Genomic DNA, 21,682 nt, shown 5'->3' on the forward strand with positions numbered 1-21,682 from the left:
TGTGTAACAAGCGCAATAACTCTGCCCCCCCCCCCCCCCCCCCCCCCCCCCCCCCCCCCGATTCAAACACATTGTTGTCAGGTTCATATTGTGATGAATTCCTGTTAGACTTAATTTGACTTATATGTATATTAGTTGATTCGAATAGGCGACTGCAAAGCTTTAAGACATATAGACATATACATGTATGTCACAAATGACCAAGATTTGTTTATATACCACAATACAGATTATTTCCTTACAGACGGTTGCCGAGTCATAAAGTGCACAGGTCAGAGTGAATCACTTGCAATAACCAAAACACAGTCTTTAAGTTGTCACTGAAGCTGAAAATATAATTTCCGAGGCATTTTAAACAAAAAACCAAGAGGCCCACAGGCCTTAGCGGTCATCTGAGTACTATAGTTAAAAGTATAACTAGTCCCAAGGGCTGAAAATCTAGAAAAAAATTCCTGTTCTTAAAATATCTAAGTTCAATTCTAATGTTCAGTAAAAGTATAAAACAAGATGTGTTAGCAGTTCTTGTCCCACCCCTAAGGCACTAGGGGTGCAGGGTCCTGAAATTTACAATTTATGTCCTCCTTGTCCAAAAGATGCTTCATACCAAATTTGAAAGGAATTGGAATGGTATTTGTCACGAAATTAAAACAGTTCTATTTTTCACAAATTTAATAACTGACCATTTTGGCCCCACCCTGATACCAAAATCCCTAACCCTTGGATCATCAAAATTACAATTTTGGTAAAGGACTTATTGATCTTTCTAAATATCCATTTAGTTTCAATTTAGTGTCAATAGCACTTAAAGAAGACGTTATTTAAGGGTTTTACACATTAACACTATATACCAAGTTTGGCCCCACCCAGGGGTAAAAACCCCTACCCTGGGGGTCATGAAATTTACAATTTTGGTAGAAACCTTCCTGCTCTACATCATTATGCATTTAGTTTTTGTTACACATGTGCGGTTGTAAAGATTTTTTAATATTGGTCAATTTTGGGCAGTTTTTGCCCTGCCCCTAAAAACCCCAAGGGTGCACGAGTCCTGGAATTTTCAATTTATGTCCTCCTTGTCCCAAAGATGCTTCATACCAAATTTCAAAGGAATAAGAATGGTAGTTGTCAAGAAGTTAAAAATTTCTATTGTTCACACATTTAATAACTGACTATTTTGGTCCCACCCCGATACCAAAACCCCTACCCCTGGGATCATCAAATTTACAATTTTGGTAAAAGATTACCTGCTCTTTCTAAATATCCATTTAGTTTCAATTTAGTATCAATAGCACTACAGAAGACGTTATTTAAGCGTTTTACACATTAACACTATATACCAAGTTTGACCCCAACCTCTACCCCGGGGATCATGAAATTTACAATTTTGGTAGAGGTCTTCCTGTTCTACATCACTATGCATTTACTTTTTGGTACTCACATGCGGTTGTAGAGAAAAAGATTTGGGCAGTTTTTGCCCCGTCCCCAAGGCCACAGGAATTCTGAAATTTACAATTATGTTCCCCTTGTCCAAAAGATGATTCATACCAAATTTGACAAGAATTGGAATGGTAGTTATCAAGAAGTTAAAAATGTCCAACTGTTAACACACAATGCACGAGTGCAGTCCAATTGCAATAGGTCACCTGAGTTTACTCCTGTGACCTAACAATCACGATAAGCATGGATCTTGCCGGAAATTCAAGAGAATTTTATCCATGAATCAAAGACACGTTTTCTAAATTTTAATACAAACCACATTTAATTGTATTCAATTGTATTTATATGAATGTCAATGTTCGGTAAACCTTGATTGAGGGGCTCAGTAGAGCGATCCTGCAGGCCTTGAGAAGTCTATGTCACTTGTACTTTCAAAATGAAAGTTGTATATGTTAAGGAAATGAACCCCTGGAAATTCATCAAAATTACTGATCTAAGCATGATGGTCCATCTCTGCACATATTCTGATTAAAATCATGAGAGTCGTGAAGAAGTACTTACAGAAAGGCAGGCATATGGAGTTTTAGGAATATAAGCAACAAAACCATTATGGACACACAAACACAGGCCCGCACACACACATACAAACACAGGCCCGCACACACACACACAGGTGCGCAACTGATAAAGGAGACCACTCATTAGTACATGTACAGATATATGAAACCACTAACTTTACATAATGACAGTAGTACATTTCCCGTATTTTATTTACAGATACTGTTAGAACATCATTTCATACCTTTCTTATTATGCTTCATCATCTGATAAATCCTTTCTTTTATTCAATAATATTGATTGAAAGTAAAAAGTAATGTCATGAATCGAAAATATGGGAAATTGGGAATATAGGGATGTGTAAAAAGACAGTGGTGTGGGAAATTTAAAATATAAGGATGAGTAACAAGAAAAACCTTCAATTTTAGTGACAAAATGTGCAGGACTTGAACACACAGCCATTTGAGTGTGAAATCAAGAGAACAAAATGTGCAGGACTTGAACACACAGCCTATACATTGCACATTCACTGAGCTAGCCAGAAAGGAATGAAATCCAAAAGGACAAAAAAATGTATTTTCTGATCTTATTCCCGATTCTGTTAGTACGATTTTCTGTTTACTACCTAGTATGATATAATCAGATTCCATTATTGGGATTGCAGCAATAGGCATTTCCTTCAACTTACTTCCTTATAACTGAATGCTGTAAACTGTAAGCTTGCTCCAACACCTCATTTTGACTTATATGAAATCAACAAGTACTGCCCTAGTATACAACTATAATCTAAAAACTTGATCTTAGGAGGGGAACATTGCCTTTATTGCATACTGTTCTTAATTTGACTCCACAGAGACTAAAAATCCCATCTTCAGTCTCAACACACATACAACAGTGAAAATAAACCAATATTCCTTTTATCATCAAGTTTTTATCATACAGCAGTAGCTCTACTTCTGGTTTCCACATACATTTTTCACATGTTCAACAAATACATTTCATATTGTGTTATCACAGATTTTAATTGTCAATAGCACTGTGTCACACTCCTAAAACATACCACAAACATAGAATGAATGAATACAAACATATCTAACACAATCATTCAGGAATGATTTTCACCAAAGTATCTTGGGAGTTTTTTGCTGTCTTTTTCTGATCAGGTTTGTTCACAATCAAAAGCAGAATAAGTAATGGTATATGTAACAAACTAAAACGGAACAACTTCCTAGATGAATGGCTGTCTCCCTGCTGATAAAACTTCCAACCTAGATATGTAAAGTAGAGGTTGAGAGGTAGAGACATTACGGGAAATAGAGGGGTGGTCAGGTCTACCACCGGAGCCAGGAAACAGAGTCCTGTGATTCCTACAGTGTGGCGAAGAGCAACGCGTTTGCAAAGGTTTGGATCCACCACTGACATCATCCTGTACCCTGCCCTAGAGTAGTCGGGTCTCAGATTCCAACTTAGAGCATTAAAATGGGGAAACTGCCAGCAAAACATGATGGCTGCCATAATCCAAGCACCTACAAAACAATGATCATTATATCAAATCATGCTCTTTTAAAACCTTTTATTATTTGTATATAATTTATCTTAAAGTAATATTAGCTGTCATTTTGGTGTTAAAAAATTTTTGGTGGCAAAATTGTGATTTGCTATTTCATTATTGACAGAAAAAAATAAGGTTTGTAAACTTTTGTTAACAATATTTTTGTTAGAAAACCTATCTAGAGGCTTTGAATGAAGTAAAATTACATTATTGTCTTCCCGTACAAAAATTGATTTCTATATAATGCTATATATTCAATAGAACCAAAATCTTTATTTTGATAAAATCTTAAACTTGGTTTCAATTTCATCGATGATATGGTTCAAGTTATATACAAAACTATCATAATAGCACATTTTTACAACAATTTAAATAAAATTTTCAGATTTAGAGCTAATATAACTTTAAAAGTTTATTTTCCAATCAAAGAAATACATATGATAGCTTCCGTAGTCCATTATCATCAAATACAGGAAAGAACTCAAAGGAACATCCTCAAGTTTGTATTATTAACACTACCTAACATAAGTGTCCTAACAACCAATACCCCCGCAGGACACATTGGATGGTGGGAGTGAATTTGTGTACATCAAAGAATAAAGGACTTAAACAATGACAAAATAACATCCTCCTCAAAATGGAAAAAATATCCATAACTTCCTTGAATGTTAAAAAATCTCAATCAAACTTGCAGGAGCACAACTTCCTTATTCTTATAAGATATACACAAAATTTGAATGTGTCCATCGGTGTTCAAGATTTACTCTGGACAAGTTAGGTCTATGGATGGACAAGTTGATTCCAGTATATCATTTACGGGGGTTATAATGACTGCAACAGTAATGCTAAGACTGACCTGGTTCTAGTGTGCCAGTGCATGCTGCCCATCCCATCAGAGGAGGTACAGCCCCTACCACCGAGCCCACCCACGTATTGACGATGCTGAATCTCTTCATGGGCGTATACACGAGGGTGTAGAGGCCGAGGTTAAATGCCCCTATAGCTGCCGTGAGGGGGTTAGCTCCTAGGGCTAGGATGACTAATCCCACACTGCCAGACACTGCCGCAAATGTTACTGCATGCAATGGGCTGTAATATCCAAACAATACAAGTCTACTGAGAATATCTTGTTGCTGAAAAACATTTCTAAAAATACTAAACATCATCATTTTAGTAGCATCATTACTAAATAGTGTTGTCATAAAAAGAATTAAAATCAACTGTTTTGAAATGGTGGTATTCCTTAGTTTTATATATGAACATTTATATAATACCGGTACTATATCATATTGTAATTCAAGAGGCAGAAAAAAGTCACTATCGCACATAGTCCTTTGCAAAAATAATTTATATATGGCCATAGGCTATACAGCTGATCAGTTGTTTGATCTCGAAAGAACGCAAGAATTAATAGAAGAATTAAAAGTAAATTCCTTGTACCTTAAATATCCTCTCACAAGAACTCTGTTTTTGGTCCTGTTCATCTGAGAATCAAATGGCACCTCAAAAAACTGAAAGGAGAAGATTTAAAAAAAAAAAATACTGTCAAAGATATTTTTAAAATTGTCTTTATCACTAGGAAATAAATAATTAAATTAATTAAACATGTGTACTAAAACAAGATAAACATGGTATAGCTATAGATTTGGGTTCCTTTGTATCCCACATTCCAATGGTTTATGTACACAGCATGCCATCTCATGGGCTATACAAAAATACATGAGGCCCACAAATCTTATCGGTCACCGAGTATTATGTAAAAGTATCACTAGTCCCAAGGGCTACGAAATCTAGAACAAATTTCCTGTTCTGAATATCTAAGCTAAATTCTAATATTCTGCTAAAGAATCAAACAAGATGTGTTCTTAAATTACCACTATTGTTAGTAATAAGGAATTGAACTTTACCTGATTAATAGCATTTGCTGAAGCAGATGTTAGACCAGTTCCTATGGTAACCATTGTAAAACCAATGGGATCAAATGCAGCTGGTGCCATGGCATATCCTGCCATCGCCGTCAGCACAACTAAACCTGCACAAGAGATGAATAAATGCCATGTAGTTTGCTTGTTTAAACAGCATTCCTAAAGTTCTTTAGAATTTCTTCTCCTCCAAATAATTTTACAAAATTGATTCATGGCTGTTTGGTTAGGCGACATAACTTATATATGTAAGTCAGTGAGATTAAGCATGGTTCGCATACATTAATATGCCAATCCAATTACCAAATCCAAGCTGCATCTCATAATTCAAAAGACTTCTTACCTGTTAACCTGATTTTTGATAATCTGAAGTAGTACTGCACGAGTTTATTGTTGTCTGTTTTCATCTCCTGCCATATACACTCAGTGATGGACTCTGGATTATGGGCTGGACTACGGTCCCTCCTGTCTTTTTCTAACATGGCTTTGAGTTTTGCAAAGTCTTCAGGACCAATATCAACAGTCAAAGTGTCCTCCGATTTTGGAAAAGAAACAGTAAATCTGTCACTGATTTTATCTAACATTACAAGTGTTTGTGATTTCTTTATGAAAAAAGTCACAGGCACAGGCCTGTATTTCCCTTTTGGAAATTTCTCTTTGCCTTCATAACTGATTCCCGGCGTTTGGTGGGAAATGTTCAATTCCTGATCTGCCTCCGTGGAAGCAGATTTTAAGTTTGATTCTGAGGAGATGCATCTTCCTTTCGTAATCCATCTATGCTTCACTAAAAGACTTTTCTGTAAAATATGAAGATTAAATGTTTCCATAAACTGTTTTAACTACACAATTTTGCAGTCTATAAGATTTGAAGAATAAGTGAATAACCCTTTGGCTGAAGCGCTTATTTCAATCAAAGACAGTTATCAAATTAATTCCCTTATTTGACAATACCGAGAAAAGAAGACCTGTCCCCAGAGCAAGGCTCTAAAGGTAATAAGTATGTGAAAGGAAAAAGACCAGATCGGCAAAAGAAGAGATAATATTGTCTACATACATTCACTGAAAATTGTGTGAGCGGAATGGGTGCTTCCATTTTGTTCAACTATTGGTATCCTCGGATATAATTTAATTTGCAGGAAGTCACACAAGAATTTTCGAGTAATTGATTCACTAGTTGCTTCAACAGTTATTCGAGTTTTAAATTTGATAACTCAGTTTGTTTAACATGAACTGTATTGTTTCTAGCAAAATCATCATATAAAAAATAATAACACAATTTAATAAAATAATTGAACGATTTCATGAATTTCTATTTTAACAAAAATATTAATACAGTTGAATGTATATATACTTACTTTTATACCTATTTAAAGTTGTTGGTTATTTTTGTTTTTATACTAGTATTTTCTGCTGCCTTTTTATTGCAAATGGGATACAATTATAAAATATATAACCAAATGTTTATTCGGTATAATATAGATACAAACAAATATACATACACTGTAAATAAAATAGTAAGGGTAACCCATGAAAGTTCGAAATCTTATTTCAAATGGGGTCCTTTGATGCACAGGTCTTAGTGCTAGGGGTCTTTATGTGGGAGGAAACTTGAGTACCCGGAGGAAACCTGTCAGAATATCCAGAGGAAACCCCTCTATACAAAAGAGTTGACAACTAAGCAAAGTTTTAAAAAAGCTGTAAAGTACTTATTAGCCAGCTAGGCAAGGGGTATAACCAGATAACAAGTCCAATTTTGTTTAATACTTTTTTTTTTTTAAAACTTTAGTATTCTATTATACAATATGGCTGAAGCTTGTCATTTTTCAATGCGTTATGCAACTATTAATCAAAACCTGCCAAAATTCCAATTGTTAGTCATGTAATTTTTATTCTTTTTTGTCTGTTGATCAGATCTATTATATAGATACAAGGACCCCATTGGAAATAAGCTAATTTCAGCTTTTATGAGTTACTAGTATCCTTAAGTTATCATATCATCATTTGTCATGTTATTCATAAAGTTAATTATTCTTTGTTATAACTGCATAGTGCTATAGATTTTGCCAGGTTTCAATTTGTTATTTTAAATTCATGATCATGAAATTCTGTGATATTTTATACCTGAATAAAATGAAATGAAATAACCTAGAGGAAACCCAAGAGTCCAAGCAGACAACCGCCTAACCCTCTCACGTACAACACTGTTGCTCACAGCGATTAAACTCGGGTCATAGTAGTGAAAAGTGAGAGCGCTACCAGGACACCCACAATCTAATTAAAATTAGACTTCTTAGATTTGCACCGTATACTCTGCACAGATGCTCGAAAAGCTCAGTGACGATTGTGTACATTGTCGACCTTTACAAATAAAACTACTGACTTCTGTGCCAATAGTTATCTTCATATACTCTCCCTTAATATTTGAATGTTACTGGGCGTTCAGCGATTTTATCAATAATAGAGGGCGAAACCCTCTCACGGCCGTGAGAGCAGAGCTCTCCCTATAGGTAACACATATATACATGTTTAAATGGAAAATATAGAAAACTAATGAAAAATTAAACCATACCTATGGAACTTGAAAATTTTGGTCCCAATGGCATCGATTCGAATATTAGCGCGTGGACATGTATTTCTCCATTTTGAATCTCGTCTACCCTAGTTCACGTCATTCTGAGATGTTACATAAAATCCGTAAAAGCATGTAAATCTTATCTTTTAATCATATATAATCACTCCTCGATTATCGCCATCTTGTGCCATGGCTCCTATTTTTGTAAATTTGCTAAATACCGACGTTGAATATGACGTCACAATGCACTGTTTACATCAATTGCGTTATATTTCCCACGTTCAACATATAGGTGGATCAAATGTCCAAAATTAGGATGCTTTGATAAAGCTCTGTCCTCGTGCTAACTTCGGGTTGTGTTTTGTCCTGTTTTGGATATAGATACTAATGCCAATACTTTTTGCTTTGCCCTCAAACACGGTCACGCCGTAAGACATATTACATATATTCATGTGAGAGGATATTTGAATTTTCTAATTAACCGCACTTTACCGATTTAAGACTATCACTTGGGACCACAGGCACCTCAAGTATAGATATTACTACCCCCCCCCCTTTTTTTTGTGGCAATAATTTCTCTGAAATGTGTGAATTCCCTGTTATCTCATCCCTCTTTCGATTTATGTAATCGTTTCAAGCTTTATAGATTGGCCTTCTACCGGTATAATAAAATACAATAATAAAAAAAAAATATCAAAAAAAAGGGGTAGTAATATCCATACTTCAGATGCCTGTGCTTGGGATAGGACACACTAAATCGCTAATGACCATTTCATGCTTCGCTCAGTCCAAACGTCACACCATTATACATATTAAAAAGAATAAATCTGACAAATCAAGTGCCTGTGAAAATATAATGAAATAGATTTTATAACATTTCATTTATGAAACAAGCGACTGTATAATAACTCCTATATCGTCGTTATGACAAAAGTCTAACGATTCTTAAAAGAGTGATATTTTTCTCACCAAGTTATCATGTTTAACCTTCTGCCATGCACAAATACGACTACATTGTCTGTACATGGTTAGAAATTTACATTTTCGGCACAACAATTAAAAACATGATTGTCCATGGTCTTTGACATTGATCAATGTCATTATAAAACAAGGCAACACAATGTAGGAAGACACGTGCTGTAAACGCTTTAAAGATTACGAAGAAAAGTTTTGATAATTTGTACAAGATTTTACATTATATAATAGTTTATATTTAGTATTTGTTATATTGCGCCCTTGTAGATTTCTGCATGATTTTTAAAATGAAAGCAAACTCATGATTTGTATTTATCTAGGAATCAACTCTGAAGATTTCTCTCTCACCCTCTCGCCATCTCTCTTTCATGTACAACTTGCTAAAAAAATATTACTTTCAATTTCGCTTTGCCTTGCCATGAAGAAGAGTGTTGCCGTTGTTGAGAAAAGGATCTGTTATCTTTTTCAGGTGATCAAATGTTGAGAAATATGTGCTTAGCTTTTAAATGTTTTTTAACCCATTAAAAAAAAACATTAGCAAAGTTAAATCAAGTCTCCACCTAAAGTCGAACCATGTGGCCGTGTGGGCACCTGAAAGAAATAAAAATATAAAAATAACATGTCTTACGCAGTAACGGTGTGACCGTGTTTGAGGGCGAAGCAAAAACTCAGTGAAAAAGTAATGCTATTAGTATTTACTATAAAAGGAAAAAAAATTGAAGTTATCCGGACGTGTAGGGTGTAGGGACAGCAGTCAAATTTATAACATCTTGGTGCACAACTTCATGATTAGTGATATATATGATAATGATGATTGAGAAAATATTGTTTACATACTTTTACAGATTTTATGTAACATCTCAGAACGATGTGAACTTTGGTAGACAAGATTTAAAATGGTGAAATACATGTCTTTGTGCTTGCATGCTAATCTGCCATTTTGACCAAAAAATTAAAGTTCATTTGGTATGGTTTAATTTTTCATGAGTTTTCTATATTTTCTTTCTAAACAAGTATATGCATGCCACTTATAGGGACAGCTCTAGCGCGCTCTGTTCTCACTGCCTTTTTAGCCATGAGAAGGTGTCATCCTCTGTGATCGAATCCTCTTTAAAATCACCTTTGAAGTTGTTTTGATAAAGATGTCGACATATTTTGGTAATTAATAGATATGTTTCAAAATAAATATTATACTATGATTTTTTTTATCTTGTAACATTGTGTCATGGTTATATTATGATCCTATGGGGCTAGGTTGGGGTCACAATATGGAATCACAACTCCTCATGGGAATAAAGATTGCAAAAATAATCTTTTATGAAAATCACAATATCTGAACAACATGACCAAGGTGACTCATGTGAGTGATGTGGCCCATGAGCCTCTTGTTAACAAGGAACATTGACCACAGACATATGACCTTAGATCAGATCAGCGTCATAACAGTAACCATCTGAGCATTAATAGGCAACCTTTACATTACAAAGTTACGACCAAGACAAAATAGTGGGACAGGCAGATGATTGTGGGTATAATTATATATACATGTATCCAAGCTTTGTTTACAGAGGGTGATGTACCTTTTATTCTAGTTCATTATTATTTTGTCAGCTTGCCCATCAGTGCATCACTGCAAAAGACATGAACAAGGAATTGTGCAGATACCATGTGAGAAGTTTGAAGAGGATAGCAATGAAAAATGTCATAAGACTGTAAGAAGCACTATTCATCACATCATATATTTATCATAACATGCATCATTTTACCTGTATTACTGCAAGCACCATATTGAAAGTTTTAATGAGTAATATTTACCTAATTAAAAATTGTAACAGCACCGTACCTTAAGAAGTTTTTTATATTTTATCACTATGAAAATACAAACTATCATATTTCTTTTGACTTTCAATACAGGGTTCCTCCTCAGTCCTTCATACATAATTTCAAAACATTTGGGTACAACTCACAAATTATTGTTAGTCAGATATATGCAAGGTTTACCAGTAATTCTTTCACAAGTAATTAGACACCTTAAAGTAATTTTTTTGACAGACATACTGATATAAAGAGGAAGATTTGTAAGAAATGTGATATGCTGTTGCATGCTGGGATAACTGCCAAAGTTCGACTCTCCAGTAAGTATACCTCACTGATCCTGAAGCTGATTATGTTGAAATATTAGGTCACCTGAGTCACTCAGGTGACCTATTGCTATTGGTCTGTGTCCGTTGTTGCGAGTTGTGCGTCGTCTGTTAACAACTTCTTCCCAGAAACTACTGGGTCAACCTAGACCAAATTAGGTATGTAGTATCTGTAGGTGAAGGAAAGCGGAAATTGTAAATTTCATGCCCTCACCCCCACCCTAAGGGGCCTTAAATTTGGGGCTGTAAAGCTTTTACCAAAATTGTAAATTTCATGACCCCCAGGGTAGGGGTTCTGATCCCATGGTGGGGCCAAACTCGGTATATAGTGATTGTGTGTAAAACACTTAAATAACATCTTCTTTAGTGCTATTGATACTAAATTCAAACTAAATGGATTTAGAAAGAACAGATAGTCCTTTACCAAAATTGTAAATAGGGGAGGGGTAAAAACTGTCAAAACTTGACCAATTCTCAAAAAATTTCTTCTCTACAACTTCACATGCGTAAAAAAAAACTTAATGCTTAGTGATGTAAAACAGAAAGGCGTCTACCAACATTGTAAATTTCATGATCCCCGGGGTAGGGGTTCTGACATCAGGGCAGTGCCAAATTTACTATATAGTGTTTATGTGTAAAACACTTAAATAACATCTTCTTTAGTGCTATTGTTATTAAATTGAAACTAAATTGATATTTAGAAAGAACAGGTAGTCCTTTACCAAAACTGTAAATTTGAAGATCTCAGGGGTTGAGGTTCTGACCCCAGGGTGGGGCCAAACTTAGTATATAGTATTTATGTGCAAGTTTGCTGATACTGTATAAAATCTAAATGCATACTTAGGAATAGCAGAGAAGGATGTACAAAAAAATGGTGAATTTCACAACCCTGTGTTTTGACTCTATAGGATGGGTCCAAATTAGTTGTATCTTTTGATGTTTTAATGTTAATACACCTATTATATTATTTAAAGCCTTTCATCAGTGTATGCACTTTTGAGGGCAGTAAAGTTTTAAGACAAATCTTGTTTTATACTGATGCTGTACATTAGAAATTAGCTTAGCTATTTAGAACAGCCAATGGGAGTAGTGATACTTTTTCACTAGTACCCAGTTAACCGATAAGGCCTGTGGGCCTCTTGTTTATATTGAAGTCATTTATGTTGAATTATTACATATTTTCCTATAGACTGCACCAAGCCGTAAAAGCCTGCTCTATAAATGCCCAGGGACTACTTTCAATTGTGACGTCACACCTGTTTACATAACTATGACTACGAGAATGTCACATCTGTTTGCAAATAAGACATTAAATATTCTGTACCCAAGTTAAGTTAATGTAATTTGTACCAAATGTACACTTCTAGTGGATGGTGACCTAACAATTCGAAGAAATAATAAATATGAACACTTTTGGACAAAAACAGGTAAATAGAATTTCGAAAAAAAATTGGAAAAAAAAACACTAAACAATACCCATATATAGGGACATAAACTCCATCACTGCATTACTACAGTATGCCATACTGAACAAGCAGAGGTTTTGTTGGGTGAAAGTTTTCAACTCTTCAATAAACATGATAAACTTTTACTTACAGGAAAGCCTAACCGAGCCGTCACAGTACAGTGCTTAGAATGCAAGAATGTAAAGAAGTTTCCATGCAGTAACCCGGACTACAAAATTTGGATAGAGAAATGCCAAAATGTTCAAGATTCCTAACAAAAAGATTCAGAGGTCACATAATCAGGATTGAAGGTTCCGAGGCCTTTCTAAAACCCCATATAGAGGAATGGGAAGTTTCTAAAACCCCATATAGAGGAATGGGAAGTTTCTAAAACCCCATATAGAGGAATGGGAAGTTTCTAAAACCCCATAAAGAGGAACCGGAAGTTTCCTCCAGAGGTGGCAGTCAGTGAGAGCCAGACCCTGTAGATGTGTTTGCTCTTGTATGTGAAAGTTGTTGGTTTGTAGTTACAATCGGCAGTTGTAAGAACTTTTATGTTTGTTGACAGTGCTCCTCACATAGTGATAGCAACCACCACTTCCTCTCAAGTTAATGTACTGTAAAACATGGCTATAGGGAACCTCCAGGGCCAGTGAAAAACAGTTCATAATAGCCAATCTTCACGATATCCATTAAATTTTCATTATTTTTTTCTCATGGGGGAATATTACTTCGCAATAAGCATACATTTGTTATATAAGTGTATTCGTTATATAAACATGGTTTACTGTATAAACATAACTGTGTTGTGATCTATGTCTAAAATATTTCTAATTTAGACTGCAAGTCATTTATATTCATATTCACAATCTTGTCTTGTCAGAAGATTCAGTGAGACATGATTTTCACGAACAAGTTGTGCTCATTGTTATTTTTAAATACAAATTTTAATTAGTATTCAGATTGATTGATTAATTGGCTGTTTTCTGCCACACTCAACAATTTTTCAGTTATCTGGTGGTGCCCAGTTTTTATTGGTGGAAGAGAGAACCCAGATACAATGTACCTGGGAAGAGATTACCGACCTTCCGAAAGTAAACTGGGAAACTTTTCTCACTTACCGGCACGATCAGGATTCAAACCCGCGCCGACAGAGGTGAGAGGCCGTGCGATTTTAAGGGCGATGCTCTAACCACTCAGACACGGAGGAGAATTATTCAGAAGAAGCTGCATCACCTCACCAAATGTTCATTAAAATAAAAAGCTCTTTCAATGAAAAATCAGTTCTAACTTTCGAACATGCGTAATGTGGTTCATGTCCTGGTGTGTCATAATCTGTTGTTCTGTAATTCACATGGGATACTGACTCTACATTTCATGAATTAAAGTCAAATAATGAAAAGCTAGTAACAACTTTAATATTTCTAGATGTAAATCACATGTCATATCAAAATGCAATAAATAACAAGAATTTCTTATTTATAATTCATAATAATACAATCCATCAACATAAATTAAACAGTTGATCATTAAAAATACTGCACATAAAATTTATCCAAGCTTGGACATACATACACAATCTTAAAACAGAAATGTTTGTTCTTATGATGTCAGAAAAAGTCATCTGCTGAGAAACTGCTTGAAAGCCTTTGTTTCAAAGCATCATAGACTCTGATGATCATAATAACCTAGCATTTCAATTTCACATATTTTTCTGACATGAAATATAAATACCAGATAGGAAAGTCTTAAATACATATAAAAAAAAAATATCCCTGAAAAAACTGGTAAACACCTAGATATTGCAGATTTATCCCTGCTTCCCTGAAAAATAAAAACAAAATGGCAAAAAAGTTAGTTTTAACCTTCAATTGAAAAGTGACTAAATTAGATGATTACAGATTTAATTGTTACAAACAGAAATAAATACCATCAAATTGTTGAAATTTAAGGGAAGCACTGAATATTCAGTATCTGTTCACGCCTTTCTTTGGGCCATCTCCAAGAAACTCGTGTCCAAGACCATTTCCACACTTTGAGCATGATATCTACATAATACATATTTAAATACTCTGTTTAAATACTGTGGTACATTATTTTGCAAGTTTTAGGTCACCTGAGTTGCTGTCAGAGGTGACCTATTTTTATTGGTCTGCATCCTTCATTGTCCGTTAACAATTGAACATTTTTAACTTCTTCTTGATAACTACCATTCCAATACCTTTCAAATTTGTTTTCAATTATCTTTGGGACAGGGGGACATAATTTGTAAATTTCAGGAATCCTGGGCCCTAGGTGCGGGGAAAAAACTGCCAATAATTTACCAGCTTAAAAATTTTTCACTCTTCAACCGCACATGCAAGAAAAACTAATTGCATAGTCGTGTAGCACAGGAATGCCCCAACTACAACTGTATCCCAAAGGTAGTGGTTCTGACTCTAGGGTGGCACAAAATTTACAGATTAAGGTAGCTCACTACACTAAAACTTATACTCTGTATGACACCATGTCACAATATGGCGATTTAAATCCCTCAGAGTCTTTTATTCATATGTGTTGAAATAATTTTTTTGAAATTCATGTTTTTATCCAAATTTGTATGTTTTTTGGCATATATACTTATTGTATATCATCATATCTTTTATAATTCAATTTGTACTGATTTGAGAAACTATTTCTGGGTATAGTGAACCACCTTCAATGTCTGTTAAAGATTTTCTTTAATTTGGATGATGCTGTTTAAAAACCAAATGCATATTAGGGAAAGAAGAAACAGATGTACCAAACTTGTGAATTCCACAACCCCAGGGTTCTGACTCATAAGATGGGTCCAAAATAATCACACATTGTTAATGCAACATGTTAAGTCTTGCATTTATAAATATGGGCACTTTTGTTTGGGGAGCAGATCGTTTTATATTACTGCTGAATATTTTTAAAATCATGGTTTTTTCCCCTTCACTATAGAGCCAATCTAGAGTAGCAGTTGATTGTAAATTTTAATTTTCAACAACAAAAGATTTTGTCTACTAGCTTATTTCACTAAATGAGCCAGGAGAGAGCGAACAGATATTTTAAAAAAAAAAACGGCCTTTTCAGTAACTTAAATTACAGTACACAATGCATACTGTAAGAGTCCCTAGGACTAACCTTTATGGCTGTGGCACTCTCTTTTACACGTGACACAGAATCCTCCCTGATGAGATGTGTAAAGGCTGGCCAAGGAGAAGAATGCTCATATTTCGTCTGACTGTGAAAGAGCTCATTTCCACAGTTTGAACAAACATAAATTCCTGCAATAAATCCCAGACAATAGGTATTTGTATCAATTACATGTGTAGTATCAAATATAGTGAACATAAAGGTCTTTGTCTGATACCTCAAATGTTTGGTTTTGTTTGTTTACTTTATTTTCCCTGCACATCATAACACAATTCATATATTAGTAACTTCCTCCGTTATTACGGTTATCCTGCTGACGCATTATGAAACATGTACACTCAAGAAAACGTACATAAATTGGCGATTTACACAGTGTCTGACAGTGCAATTTAGGGGAGAGATCAAAAGTTCAAATGTCTGACAAAAAAACTAAATTCACATGGTTTTCACCAAGACCCCCCCCCCTCCCTGTGTACATTAGAAGTAATAAATGTCCATTAAAATGTAAATATTATTATGTGATTTGTAATAGTCGCTTGTCTTTTTTTCTTTTTAAACTAAAGTGTAATCGATGTTGGATGACGGAAACTTATGGGAGATTTTATCCCCCTCCCCTTAACTATTTGAATTTAGATTTTTATCCGACATCGATCTTTTGATCTCGCCCTTTACTGGATGTTATTTTGGCTCAGTGGTTGTTTCCATTGTAAGCCATTAGATATTAAACTGCCGACCCCCGTGAAGACACAAGTTACATAACATCAGAAATTTGGTTGATGTTACTCAGTGTTACATAAACAATGAAACACCAATACTTGTTTAAAAACAAAAAATGACACTGCTCACCCTTTTCAAAGTGATCACGAAATTTTTCGCCAGAAAACCAGCCACAAAACGACATTCTGTTAGTTATAATCCCGCGATCCCGTCAGCCGGTCAGGGACGTTTCTCGACAGACGAAAGAGAATACCGATCCCGATTTTTTTAAAAATTTTTTTATGATTTCAAGAAAGGCATTTTTTTTTACAGTCAGCAGAAAGAGAGAAGGAAAAACTGCAAGTAATTTTTTTTTATTTTACAGAAAGTTTGCCTTTCCCGTCTAAATTTATCCAATTACCTCAAGTTTAACATAATGTGCAGGGTTCCGTTCTGATCTCCTTATAAATTTTGTGAGTCCTACTATACTAAACGGAGAACTCTATAGAACCCTTGGGATTTTAGCTGACCTGAGCCGAAGGCCCAAGTGAGCTTTTCTGATCAAAATTTATCCGTTGTCGTTGGCGTAAACTTTTCACATTTTCATCTTCTCCAGAACCACTTGGCCAATTTCAACCAAACTTGGCATAAAGCATCCTTTGGTGAAGGGATTCAAGTTTGTTCAAATGAAGTGCCATACCCCTTCAAAGGGGAAATAATCACAAAAATAGGGTGGGGTCATTCTAAAATCTTCAAAAGAACCAATGGGCCAGAAGAGCTGAAATTTACATGAAAGCTTCCCGACCTAGTGGAGATTCAAATTTGTTAAAATCATGACCCCTTGAGTTAGGAAGAAGCCACAATAGGGGATCAAATTTTTACATGCGAATGTATAGGTAACCAAACAAAGCATCCTTAGATGAAAGTTGATATGAAAGGTCATATCTGTCTACAAGGGTATATGATGATTGATGAATTTGTAGTCAAGTTTAATAATCAAGTTTGAAAACTGGTGAATTTTTAGTCGTTACCTTTCAAAAGTTTTTTTTTCTGAAATAAGCTGCTTGTATTATGATAGTTTTGCTCGAGCTTGTTTATCGCTGAGAACTGATGTTCAGGTGAACGGTGTGGCCCACGGGCCTCTTGTTAATTATTACAAGTATGTATAGGAACGGTAAAGGCTTTATTTTTATCTTAAATATAAAATTCACAGTTTTGTGCAGAGAGTTTCATAAAATGTTTCAATGGGAAAATTCTTTGAAAACGCCCAACACTGGAAATGGAAATAATTACAAGGGATATCCATATTCTTTTAATTGTTGATCTATTAAAAAAAAATTTCGTGCAGTATCTGTCGTTATCAATAACTCGTCAATAAGATTACATTTGATAGTATTTAATTACTACTAACAACCCATGGAACCCTTGGGATTTTTAATTACTACAGGTAGGTATAGGAATTGTAAAGGTTTTATTTCTTAAATAAAAAATTCAGTTTTGTTATACAGATAGTTTCATTTGACTTCTACAATTTATTTCTGAGATCAAACCCTTTCTTTTCAAAAAAAATTACAGTATTTCCAATGTAGGTACCCCAATACCCCATCCCTGTTTTCAAAGAGATTTATTCTATTTCTTTTAATATTTCATACCGGACACTGTGATTTTTTTAAAAACACAATTTGGATATATATATATATATATATATATATATATATATATATACACACAATTAACATCCTGTATTATTAACATTTTGAAAAATATATATGTAAATGATGTTTGAATTTTTTGTACAGTATCTTTTTTGTTTTGTTTTTGTTTTTTGTTTTGTTTAAGACTACAATTTTAAAGTACTACTGCCTCAGTTCTAGTCAAAACTAGGACAGCAAACTTACTACCGAAAAAAGTCGGGGATTTCACTATCATACACAACTACCAAAGTTCTTCCACATATTCCAATAATTGGGTAATATCACAAAAGGATGAGTAACGATTTAAGCGAGTTCAATTGTCGCCATCATTTTTCCTACATAATCATGTAAGATCTACGTACGACGATAGATACAAGTACTTTTCATTGGAAATGAGCTGATCAATCCAATCCACCATGGCTCACCCAATGAATGACGTCGTATTTTCTGTACAATACAAATGATATATGGAGTGGTGCAATACCGGAAGTAGATATATACGGCAATGGATCGGAACTTCAAATTTAAATCGCAACTTTTTTCTGTTTTTCTTTTCGAATGAAAGAGATTGACGAAAAATATGTTTTTGAATTTTTCAACTTCTAATTTTCAATATTTGTACATATATTTTGTGTGCTTCACTAACTGTGAAGCAAAATCGTCATTTCAGGATTGTAGAAATCTCGGTTTATCAAGAACTCATCTATTTTGACATCATATAATCATAATATTCGAGGTTTACATTATCACTCAATTTTATCCAACATTTAGAAATGTTTGTATCATGTAGAATTAAACACGGCCCCATTTACTGGTATGAACAACAACCATGTTACCTTTATCACAGTACTGACATCAAGAGTTCCTTTGTACATGTATATACTGACGACTAGAGATCAAAGTATTGCATGTACCATGCAGAAGCCATATTCATCGAATTACTCAAGTATCAGGACATTTTTTTTTTTTTTATTTATTTTTTTTTGGTACTGTATCTGTTGTTACATTAATGAGATTACTTTACTCACAAAAATCCTATTCAGCCATTTTTTAACATAAATCATTGCAAAAATTCTTAAAATACGTGGATTATTCGAATAATTCCTTGATTTAGCAAAAGGATGAGTATCGATTTGGTGAGTTGGATGCTCGATGTCATTTGACTGACGTCGCCTGACAATCGGGCGGATCCAGATGCTTTCGGCTCATGTGGAAGTGAATGATCAAACCAACCCACCACGGCTCACCCGATGAATGAAGTCGCATTTTCTGTACAATACAATTCACCAATGGAGTGGTGCAATACCGATAGTAAATACACGGCTAAAGGCGGGAGTTTAAATTCAAGTATAACAACTTGTTTTTTCTTTATTATCTGAAATAGAAAAGATTTAACAGACAACATCTCGTTAGATTTTCCAGGTTATCATTTTTAATACTTGTAAATGTATGTTTTTAATCTGACTAATTTGAAAGAGAATTGGCCTTCTGAGGATTTAGATTATAGAAACAGATTTATGTCGGAATGACATATATTAAAATCATATAATCATGGTATTCCAGTTTTACAAAATCATTCAATCTTAACCATCATGTTTCCAGACATTTAGAAAAATATTTGGATCAAGCAGACTGAGACACGGCCCATTTACAAGTATGAACATACAGCTAGGCAGAAGACATAGTCGCTGAATATTTCATCCATCTTGAAAATATGTGTACGGTATAATTATTATCAATAGGTCTAAATTCTGAAGAGACGTGGATTGTTTGAATAATTGGGTGACGTAACAAAAGGATGAGTATCGATTTGGTGAGTTGGATGCTCGGTGTCATTTGACTGACGTCGCCTGACAATCGGGCGGATCCAGATGCTTTGGGCTCATTGGAAGTGAGTTGATCAAACCAACCCACCACGGCTCACCCGATGAATGAAGTCGCATTTTCTGTACATTACAATTCACCGATGGAGTGGTGCAATACCGGTAGTACATATATTACAAAGGACGGGGATGCGATGATTTTTTGTCAAGAGAATGATATTTGATAGACATAAGTATCCAATTATATATTTCAGAATAAAATTTCAATCCTTCCTTGAAATCGTGTGAATCTAAGTAAAATCAATGACAATTATAATTACTTTAAAGGTTTAAGTTGTGAATATCTTTGCATATGAAGTATTTGTATATTTTGAAATCACCCTCATCAAGATTTATAAAATAATTGGAATTGATACATCATGTTTGCAATTATTTAGAATTATTTCGATCAATTAGAATGAAACACGGCCTCGCATACGGGTGTGAATTTTGAATGTTGTTTATTTAGAATTTTGTGTGTGCAGTATCTGTTGTTATCAATGACTAATTAATGAAATGACATTTAATAGTACATAATTACTACTGAAAAAAAAATCCTATTGTGGCATTTCTTAATCCATAAATCATTGCAAAAATTCTGAAAATACGTGGATTATTTCAATACTTCCTTGATTTAGCAAAAGGATGAGTATCGATTTGGTGAGTTGGATGCTCGATGTCATTTGACTGACGTCGCCTGACAATCGGGCGGATCCAGATGCTTTCGGCTCATGTGGAAGTGAATGATCAAACCAACCCACCACGGCTCACCCGATGAATTGAGTCGCATTTTCTGTACATTACAATTCACCGCTGGAGTGGTGCAATACCGGTAGTAGATATATGGCTAAAGGCGGGAGTTTAAATTCAAGTATGACAACTTGTTTTTTCTTTTTTGTCTGAAATAGAAAAGATTTAACAGACAGTATCTCGTTAGATTTTCCAGGTTATCATTTTCAATACTTGTAAATGTATGTTTTTAATCTGACTAATTTGAAAGAGAATTGGCCTTCTGAGGATTTAAATTATAGAAAAAGATTTATGTCGAAATGATATATAATAGAATCATATTATCATGGTATTCCAGTTTTACAAAATCATTCAATCTTAAATGTCATGTTTCCAGACATTTAGAAAAATATTTGGATCAAACAGACTGAGACACAGCCAGAAGACATACATGTAGTCACTGAATTTTTCATCTATCTTGAAAATTTGTGTACGAGATATATTATTATCAATAGGTCTGTAGTGACAATAATCACAATTAATACTGTCTAATTACTGGCCGAAAACGTTATTCAATTTAGGGAGTTTTATCATATAAATCAATGCCAAATTCTGAAGAGACATAGATTGATTGAATAATTGGGTGACGTAACAAAAGGATGAGTATCGATTTGGTGAGTTGGATGCTCGTTGTCATTTGACTGACGTCGCCTGACAATCGGGCGGATCCAGATGCTTTGGGCTCATTGGAAGTGAGTTGATCAAACTAACCCACCACGGCTCACCCGATGAATTGAGTTGCATTTTCTGTACATTACAATTCACCGATGGAGTGGTGCAATACCGGTAGTAGATATATTACAAAGGGCGGGAATGCGATGATTTTTTTCTCAAGAGAAAGATATTTGATAGACATAAGTATCCTATTATATATTTCAGA

General features: G+C 34.5%; 3 protein-coding genes across 4 annotated transcripts; 1 reads left to right on the top strand and 2 right to left on the bottom strand.

Annotated features, from left to right (window-relative positions):
- Window positions 1–2,903: 2,903 nt before the first annotated feature.
- Window positions 2,904–9,163, bottom strand: LOC125669874 (protoheme IX farnesyltransferase, mitochondrial-like). Its single transcript, XM_048904713.2, has 6 exons — window positions 9,008–9,163; window positions 5,810–6,263; window positions 5,452–5,576; window positions 4,985–5,055; window positions 4,401–4,633; window positions 2,904–3,518 (listed from the first exon to the last, which is right to left on the bottom strand). Exons 1-6 carry the CDS (start codon window positions 9,062–9,064, stop codon window positions 3,094–3,096), a joined length of 1,365 nt encoding a protein of 454 aa, XP_048760670.2. The 5' UTR covers window positions 9,065–9,163; the 3' UTR covers window positions 2,904–3,093.
- A 24-nt stretch (window positions 9,164–9,187) lies between these two features.
- On the top strand, window positions 9,188–13,397 carry LOC125669887 (uncharacterized). Its single transcript, XM_048904726.2, has 4 exons — window positions 9,188–9,482; window positions 10,625–10,725; window positions 11,066–11,148; window positions 12,753–13,397. Exons 1-4 carry the CDS (start codon window positions 9,315–9,317, stop codon window positions 12,872–12,874), a joined length of 474 nt encoding a protein of 157 aa, XP_048760683.2. The 5' UTR covers window positions 9,188–9,314; the 3' UTR covers window positions 12,875–13,397.
- A 603-nt stretch (window positions 13,398–14,000) lies between these two features.
- On the bottom strand, window positions 14,001–16,801 carry LOC125669888 (methionine-R-sulfoxide reductase B1-A-like). 2 transcript variants are annotated; one of them, XM_048904727.2, is made up of 4 exons: window positions 16,608–16,801; window positions 15,750–15,892; window positions 14,530–14,647; window positions 14,001–14,423 (listed from the first exon to the last, which is right to left on the bottom strand). In XM_048904727.2, the coding sequence occupies exons 1-4, from the start codon at window positions 16,660–16,662 to the stop codon at window positions 14,410–14,412; spliced, it is 330 nt and encodes a 109-aa protein (XP_048760684.1). In that variant the 5' UTR covers window positions 16,663–16,801; the 3' UTR covers window positions 14,001–14,409. The 2 variants fall into 2 exon arrangements, with proteins under 2 accessions (XP_048760684.1, XP_056020366.1); XM_056164391.1 differs by having other exon boundaries at window positions 14,001–14,647; window positions 16,608–16,732.
- Between the last annotated feature and the right edge of the window lie 4,881 nt (window positions 16,802–21,682).

The sequence above is a fragment of the Ostrea edulis genome, chromosome 4 (assembly GCF_947568905.1).
Source record: "Ostrea edulis chromosome 4, xbOstEdul1.1, whole genome shotgun sequence".
NCBI classification, from domain to species: domain Eukaryota; kingdom Metazoa; phylum Mollusca; class Bivalvia; order Ostreida; family Ostreidae; genus Ostrea; species Ostrea edulis.